We start from the raw sequence: 8,163 nt of genomic DNA, 5'->3' as shown, positions 1-8,163 counted from the left end.
TCAGAGAGGATGGGGAAGAGGCCCTGGTGGGTGAGGGTGGGGGAGGCGGGGCAGAGCAGGTGCTGAGCAGGGCAAGGGCAGCTGGGGCAGTGTGGAGAAACAGCCAGGAAAGCTGGACTCCAAAACACGTGGTTTCAGTCCTGGACATGCTGACTGCCCACTGGGAAATCTTGGGCGAATTACCTGCCTTCTCTGTGCCTTTGTTCCTTCATCTGCATCAGGTGACAGCAAGGCACCTGCCTGCCTGTGAGGATCAAAGAAGGCGCGATGTGTGTTGGTCCCTCTTACTATTGTTAGTGTCCTTGGGGTTACCATCGCAGTGACAGGCGGGCGCTAGAAACATACTGCCTTCCGTCCAGGCTGCGGGGTGAGCCGGGGCGCCGGGGCAGAACCTCTGTGCCCCACTTCACCTGAGACCTGTTCCCTTCTCCCGGAGCCGCTTGGGACCCGAGCTGGCTCTTAGATCTCTCCACTGCTCCCAGCGGCTCCCCGAGGACGTGGATCTCGAGGCCCGGAGAGCTCCGCGGCCATCCTGTCCGCCCGTCCTGGGCAACCAGGAGATGGCCTAGCTGCGGTCAGGGCTGGCCAGAGGTCGGGCGGCCGTGGGTTCGATCGGGGCCAGCTCTGAGGGTACCAGGAGTGCTCAGGCACGGTGGGTGCAGGTATGGGGTGGGCGCCGCCGCACCTGGGGGCGCGCGGGGCAGGGTGGGGAGCTGCGGGGCGGGGTGGGGTTGGGGACCCGGGTGGCGGGGAGCCAGGCTGGGGTGGCGGGGACAAACGGGGCGGGGGCCGGGGAGGCGTGGCGTGGCGGGGGTGGGGTGGGGGCGGGACGGGGGCGGGGAGGGGATGGCTGGGCTGGGTGGGGCGGACAGGGGCCGGGGGCCGGGCTCGGCCCGGCGCGGGCGGAGGCCGGGGGCTGGGGGCGGGGCCGCGCCCCGGGGAGCCGCCCCGCCCGCAGGCCGCCCGCACCGCGAGGGTTAAGGCCCAGAGCCCGGCGGGCGGGGCGGGCACGCGCGGATTGGGGGAAAGTTTGGGCGCGGGGCGGGCACGGGGCGGGCGCGGGGCGAGCCGGGGCGAGCCGATTGGAGGGAAGTTGTGTCGGGGCGGGGCGCGCGGCGGGCTCGGCGCTCGCTCCGGGAGAGTTGACAAAGCCCCGCAGGGAAGGACGCCTCGCGGCGCGGCGCCCCGGGCCCCTCGCCCCGCCGCCCCGGGACCCCGGCCCCGGCCTCCAGCCCCTGGACTCGACCCCTCCGCCCGCGCTGCCTCCGGACCCGGCCTCGGCGCCGGTCCTGGCCCGAGCCGCCCGCGCCCAGGTAGCGCCGCCCCGTCCCGAGGCCGGGCCCGGGGGCGCGGGGCGCCGGGGTGAGGCGCCCCGGGCGGCGATGACCGCGCAGCGCGTCCCGCGGGCCCGGCCCTGAGCCCCGCTGCCCGCCTGCCCCGCCGAGGTGAGCCCCTCCGCGCGCCCGAGACCCCCGGGGGACCGACTGGGAGGCCCGACTGGGGACGACCAGGGTCCGGGGTCCGGGATCTGGCCGGGGGCTGGGAGCGTCCAGGTCCCGGATGGCCCGGTGCACGCGCCGCCGCCGCCCCTGCCGAGCCAGTGGTCCTGTCCGCGCCCCGCCCCCGCCCCTGCACCCCACGTGGGCCCCCCCCCCCCAAGCGCAAATTTGTCCGCTAATGGCGCTGGCGATTATCTGCGCGGCCGCCGGTGTTGTGTGTCCCGCGGGCAGGGCCTGAGTTACAAGCGCCAGGAATCCAGACGGTGTTTAGAGACTGGGGGCGGCGGGGGAGGCCGGTAATTAGTGTAAACCCTTTGTCTGCCTTTGATACCCACGGTGCTCCCCGCCGCTGCTTCCTCCGCCCGGAGCGCTGGCAGGGAAGGCGGGGCGGCCCGCACCCCGATCCCCGCAGCCGGCTCCGGCGCCCTGGGCTAGAGGGCGGCGACCCCTATCTCGTACGCCAGTGACCGACCCTCAATACCTCCAGGTCCGGACAGGCCAAGATGACGCCCAGCCCCACGTTGTTGCTGCTGCTGCCCCCGCTGCTGCTGGGGGCCCTCCCGCCGGCCGCCGCCGCCCGAGGTGAGTCCTGGCGCCCAGCCCGGCGCCCCGGCCTGCGCCAGCGCCGCCCCTTTCCCTCCCGGCCCTGAACCCTGCCACAGTGCCCGGCTGGCGCGCGTGCCTGCGCCCCGCCCCTACTGGCCCCGAGCTTGGCGGGTCTACTCACCGCTGGGCCCCCGGGCTCACCCCCAGGGTACACCCCCCTTTGCCAATGGGGTGCGCCAGCTCACCATGCCCCTCCCCAGCTCATCTGTAGGGTCCCCCAGCTCATCCCCAGCTCACCACCAGCTCACCCTTGGGACTCCATGCTCACTGAGGGGGCACACCTCACCCACAGGGCCCCTCTCACCGAAATATCACCCCGGCTCACCTGCGGGGCCCCACACTTGCTGGCAGAGTGGGCTCTGGCCCCAGTGCCCCTCGGGACGCACGCATGTCCATATGTATCTGAAGTTGAGGGCAGCTGGTTATCCTGGGGATTTTGGTGGGGTAGGCCCCTGGGAACCTGCAGAGACCCCCATGGTGGCCAGGGTGGGGTTTGAGGACAGTGGGGACATTGTTAGTGTCTGGGACTCATGACCCAGCCCTGTGTCCTGAGCTTGCCCATCCCTAGAAAGTTAGAGGGTAGGGGCTGGGGGGATGGAGTGTCGGGAACGTGGAGTTGCTGCATGGTGTAGGGGTGGGGGCTTGTCTCAAGGCCCACCCAGAGGACCACCTGCTTCAGGCTGCATGTCGGCGTGTGCAATGCCAGGACTTAGATGCATGCTCACACACCTGATGTCCAAGTAGGCAGGCCCGGAATGTCTCCTGAGGGACCCTTGCCCCTGTACGCAGCCCCAGCAAGGTACATCCTTGGCTGGTGGGTGATGGGACATACATGTTCACGGACTCCCGCCCGCCATATTCTGCGCTGGCTTCTCAGCTAGGCGGGCCCTTTGGCCAGGCCAGCCCTTTGGGTGTGTTGACCACTCAGGAACGTCCCTGCCCTGTCCACCAGTCCTCTGAGGCTTCGCACCCCTCCCCCCGCCACCCAGCGGGTACACCGAGCCCAACCCGGCCTTATATGGGCACGTTTGGGTGTTGGGTGGCAGGCGGCAGCCCAGGTGGGCCTAATGCCACAGTACCCCCCCGCCTGCCCGGCTGGGGACTGGCCCGGTGGCTTAAGGGTGGGGGCTGTCCAGGCGTGGCTGGGCCTGGCAGTGTCCTGGGCACAGCGGGCACTCAGGTCATACCCAGCAAGGCAGCCCCCCCGCCCCGGTGGCCGGCAGCCTGGATTCTGACTCCTCTTTTATCTGCTTGGACTCCCCTCATTCCCACACCTGCCTGTCCTCTGGCTACTCAGCCAGCTCTGGAGGCCGCTGTCCTGGCCTGGTCATTGGCCGGAGCCCACCGCAGAGAGGTGGATGGCAGCGGGCGATGGCAGCGGGCGGCAGGGCCTGCCTCGGTGCCAGGGGGCCCTGGAGGGGCCACACCCTGCTCTGTTCCCCTCCGCCTTGGCCTGGGGCCTGCGCCTGGTCTCCAGCCCCGGCCCTCACGCTGGCCGTGCACAGCCCTAGTGGCTGCAGGGACCTGAGAGCTACTCTCCAAGGGCAAGGTCCTGTGTGGCTTTGGGGGTGGGGTGTTGGGGACCCCTGCTCCTGAACTGTGTTGGCTTCTGCTTCAGGCCTGGCCTTGAGGGGCACGGCCGCTCGGTGCGTCCGGCTCTGTGGGTGAGCAGGCCGAGCACCGACTTCCTTTAGGCGGGCAGAGTGGTGCAGAGAGAGCCGGGCTGTTTTCTGAAAGCTGTCCTCCCCGTGCGTCACGCTTTCTGGAGTCAGCGCGTCTCCAGACTCAGATCATGTTTTTAAAGTTCCCCTTTCTGGAAGTTTCACAATCATGGTGGGTTTGTCTTAAACAGCTTTTTCCAAATTTGAGGGAAGATAGGATTCGGGTTTCTCACAGTGGGAACTTGAGAGGTTCCGAATGACATACCCTACCCAAATAGCTTTAGAAGAACATGTGGAAGGGGTTGTCCCGTTTGAACTTTTCCAAGGAGGATGCAGTGGACAGGTCTCTGAGCAGCCAGCCCTCGAGGTCACCTCCCTGTCCTCTGAACCCTGCGGGCCTGCCCTGGTAGGGCCGAGCGCTGCCCCCCCGGGGCTGGGTGCCGGCCGCTGGGTGCCCCACTCCACGGGGATGGTGCCTTCTTGCCATGCGGGCTGTGTTGGGGAGGGTCCGCCAGTGTGTGTGATTCAGCGGGAGGGCTGTCATGATGTGCATGTGTGCCGGCTGGCCTTGGCCTCTGGCCAGGCCGCAGGGGGCCTTCCCCCCAACCCCTCCGGGCAGCGGTGGGCCAGTGCGCAGCCCCGGCTGAGGTGGATGTGCGGGAGTTGGGCCCAGGCACTGTGAGGTGGGGATGCAGGCCAGCCGCCCCATTTATGTCTCGGGCCCCACTCCTGGAAGAGAAAATAAATCACTGTCCCCTCTGGGGGGAGGAGGGAGCTATGAACAAAGTCGCCTTTGGCTGGGCCTGGAAACTCCTACCGCAGGCTCCTTCTTCATTGTGCGGGAATCAATGGGCCTTCAACCCCCGCCCAGTGCCATGGGGAAATGTTGGTTTTTCCCAGCAGTGGCCTCAGCCTCCGGCTTGGGGTTCAGGCACTGCTAACCGTGCTCGCGGAGGCAGGCGTGGTCTTGCAGGCCGAGGGCCTTGCTGCTGGCCGTTTCCCTGCTGGTGGCTGGCCCTCTGTGCCTTCCCAGTGACTGCGGCCCTGGCATGTCCAGGTGACAGCCTCCGTGGGCAGGATCAGCACGTGGAGGGGAGGGTGTGCCCGGGCCACTGTGTCCAGACCCCACAGATGCTGCACCCCGTGCTGCCACCTAGTCTGCCTGCCATCTTCCTCGTGGTGGTCACTGCGTGCTCCTGGCCAAGGCCCGTGGGTGTCCAGCGTGGCTACTCTTGGGGCCCACGGAGAGCAGGGGCCACTGCCCTGGGCTAGTTCAGGCTGGAGTGGCAGCTAGGCGGCCCACAGTCCAGGAAGGCTAGGGGAGGTGGGGTGAGGGCCTGGGGAGAGGATAGGCAGCACAGCCCGGAAGGAGATGTGGGCACTGGTCAGGTGAGGAGAGGAAAGGCCTCCAGGTGGGGCAATAGTCTGGGGAGAGGTGGGCAGGTCACATTGACTAGGGTGTACATCCTGGGGCCACAGGTGCCTTGGTGTAGCTGGATTGGGGGCCATGAGTAGGCACAGGCCAGGACTGGGCTGAGAGGCTGGTTGGCTGGGGTGCAGGGAGCAGGGGCTGGGGGCGTCCCGGGGGCTGGCTTCCTGCCCCCCCCCCCGCCCCGTGAGTGGCTGGGGGCAAGGCCTCGAGGCTGGCGGGCCTGGGGGGCCCTGCACACCCTTCGTCCCACATGGACCGCCCCCTTGGGGAGCACCAGCCTGAGGCAGGGGCTTCCAGGACTGTCCCTGAAATGCTGGAGACAGTGTGGCAGGGACAGTGCTCCAGCCTCAGGCCTGCTGACCCCCAGGGCTTCCCTTCTTGGCAGGAAACAATGGCTTTCTTCCCCAGTTTGCTAGAGATTTACACAAGCCCTGCACTGTGAAGAAATAATGGGGCCTGGGTCAGCAGGCAGTGGGGAGGGAGCTGGGCCCAGCTCTGGCCTGGGCCCCCGCTGGGCAGTGATCCCCTCCAACTCCACCGTGCTGAGCCCCAGGAGAGCCAGGGCCACCGGCCAGCGCCCCCTGCACTCTGTAGCGGCCGGCCCATTCCAGCAGGGCCCGCGGGCTTCACCGTGGAGCCCGGCAGCAGGTACCGCGTGCGCCATGACCTGGGTAGCCGCACCCTGCAGCCTTCAGGGACCGCAGGGGTCCCGGCATGCCGAAGTGCCATGCCCTTGGGTCTGTCCGCAAGAAGCTGGCTGTGGGCTGTTGGCCGTGGACACGGGGGCTGGGTGGAGCAGGTGTGGGTGGGAGCGCGGGGCTCGGTGGCCCGGGGCTTGCCCAGGCTGCCGGGGGCGTTGGGCTGCCCAGCGCCCGAGCCCTCGCAGGAAGCTGGCACCTTGGTGCCTAAATGCCAGCCTCTGGCCCTGGGGCCCCAGGCTCAGGAAACACCCAGCCATCGGGTTAGAGGCCACAGCGGGCGAGGCCCTCGGGTGGTCTGGGCCTCCTGTCATGTTACCCTGTCCTTTGGGTCCAGCACCAGCATGTGAGGGAGGCCCAGTGGACCGGGTCCGTCTTGGTTCCTTTGCTGGGACAGGGGCTGGGCCCCTCTGGGGAGCCAGTGATGCTGGACCAGTTCTAGGTGCAGGACGTTCTGTGAGGTGGGGGATGGGTGGCAGGTGCGGGCAGGGGTCCGCTTGGAGTGTGGCAGACTTGGCAAGCTCTGGACGCAGCCACCAGGGCATCCAGCTGAGCCCTCTGGGTGGGTTCTGTGGCAGTTCCTGTGGGGACCCCCAGGGCAACAGCATGTCAGGGGACGCTCTGTGGCTCCCGTGTGTGCCTTGGGAATGGCGAAGAGGAGGAGCCCTGGTCAGGGCTCTGCTGGAGGTCCACCCGGGCGCTTCCTGGGCAGGGGACGGACCTAGTGGGCCCCACCCAGCCCGTTGCCTTACGCTGTGCTGCTCCTGGGCAGTGGGTTGGACAGGACACCCCAGCCAGCTTGCTTGCTCGGTGGGTCAAGCTGTCCCTTTCCTGCACCCAGAACGGCCTGGTTTCTGGGGCAACCACCTGCCCTTCGGGTCCTACCAGTTCCGTTGCAGATCCCGTGGGTCCAGCCCCCAGGGGCCGCCCTGGGCCTGCTGACTAGGAGCCCGTGTGTGTGTGTGTGTGTGTGTGTGTGTGTGTGTGTGTGTGTGTGTGTTACTGCGTGGCTCAGAGCCAGGGCAGAGGCTGACCCCCGCCTCTCATGGCCACCCTGTGGTGGTCTTCATCCGTGCCCCCTCTTTTTGGCCTCCCTGCTTCCTAGGCCTTCTTGGGGAGGGTACTGGCCCCAGGGCCGCCGTGGCTGGGCCTTCCCAGCTCCGCCCCCCCACCAGTGTTTGCTCACCGCGGGGATCAGCACAGGGACCCCCCCCCCACTCTCCCAGAGAGTGCCCACCTGCCCTGCCTGGTCCAGGGTGTCCAGCCAGGCTAGGTAGGCCCTGCCTCCCCTCCCTGCCCTCTGCTCAGGCCCCGTCACACTGTCCTTTGAGTCCTCTTTTCCAGGCCACTTGACTTCTCCAGGAGGGGAGGGCTCTGGTGGCTCCTGGCTGGCCGTCCAATGTCACTTCACGGCCAGTCCCAACGAGGTCAGCCTGACGACCACCTACCCCCACCCAGAGGGTTCCTTCCGGGCTGGAAATTTCTGGGGCTTCTCAGGGTTGACTGGGAATGGAGCCAGCCCCGATGTGTTGGCCGCGTGGTTCCTGCACCCCTCACTTCCACCTGTGTCCGTGGCCCCAGTGTGGGCGGCGTGGGCTGGTATGGGGTGAAGCCCCCGGCACATGGGGCCCCGGGGAGGGGCAGTGCCTGGTCCAGCTCCTTGGGAAGGGTGCTCAGGGTCTGCAGGTCACGAATGCCTTGGGCAGTGGAGGGAGGCAGAAGCTGACACGTGGAATGCCCCCACAGCCAGGCCCTGGACAGACCTGAACAGAGCAGGGCCTTGGTTGTGGTTCAGACGTGGTTCACCCGAAAGGGGCACTGCAGCCCCCGGCGGAGGGCAGGGAGGAGGGGGTGTTGGGGAGGTGTATCAGGAGGGGATAGGCAGTGCAGAGGCCGTGAGGGTTAGTGAGGTGTGGGGGGCTGAGCTTCAGGTGGCCCCCGAGGGTCTGTGAAAACTGCATGGGATAGGCTGCAGTTGGGGGTCCTGTCCCTCTACCTCCATCACGTGTCACCCCTCCCTCCTTCCCAGCGGCCCTGCCCCCTTCAGCCCTCCTAGGGCCCACTGGGATGGGAGGGACATCAGCTGAGGTTCCAGTGGAACCTTGTTTTGCTAAACCTTGGGAAACGGTGCTCTCAGCAGGTGGGGCAAGGGGGTCGCTGGTGTGGGGAGTCTGCATCCACTGTTGGGGTATGTCTCTCTGTGTGTGCATGTACCTGAGGGACTGTCTGTGGGTAGAGTGGGTGCATCTGGGGGACAGTGTCTGGGG

General features: G+C 67.7%; 1 protein-coding gene across 2 annotated transcripts in view; it reads left to right on the top strand.

Moving 5' to 3' along the window:
• The first annotated feature begins 1,126 nt into the window (after positions 1-1,126).
• FGFRL1 (fibroblast growth factor receptor like 1) overlaps positions 1,127-8,163 on the top strand; it is a 13,509-nt gene continuing 6,472 nt past the window's right edge. Inside the window, exons 1-2 of one of the 2 annotated variants that reach the window (XM_081812807.1) lie at positions 1,127-1,445; positions 1,987-2,081. In XM_081812807.1, coding sequence (XP_081668933.1) covers positions 2,003-2,081 — 79 coding nt within the window. In that variant the 5' untranslated portion in view covers positions 1,127-1,445; positions 1,987-2,002. Of the gene's footprint in view, positions 1,446-1,667; positions 1,796-1,986; positions 2,082-8,163 lie in introns of those variants that run through there. The other variant, XM_006746767.3, reaches the window with a different exon arrangement.

Source organism: Leptonychotes weddellii, chromosome 2 (genome assembly GCF_054177405.1).
Source record: "Leptonychotes weddellii isolate Sample4059 chromosome 2, ASM5417740v2, whole genome shotgun sequence".
In the NCBI taxonomy this organism is placed as follows: domain Eukaryota; kingdom Metazoa; phylum Chordata; class Mammalia; order Carnivora; family Phocidae; genus Leptonychotes; species Leptonychotes weddellii.
Note: the sequence above shows the minus strand (reverse complement) of the source record. Positions and strands in the feature narration are given on the sequence as shown.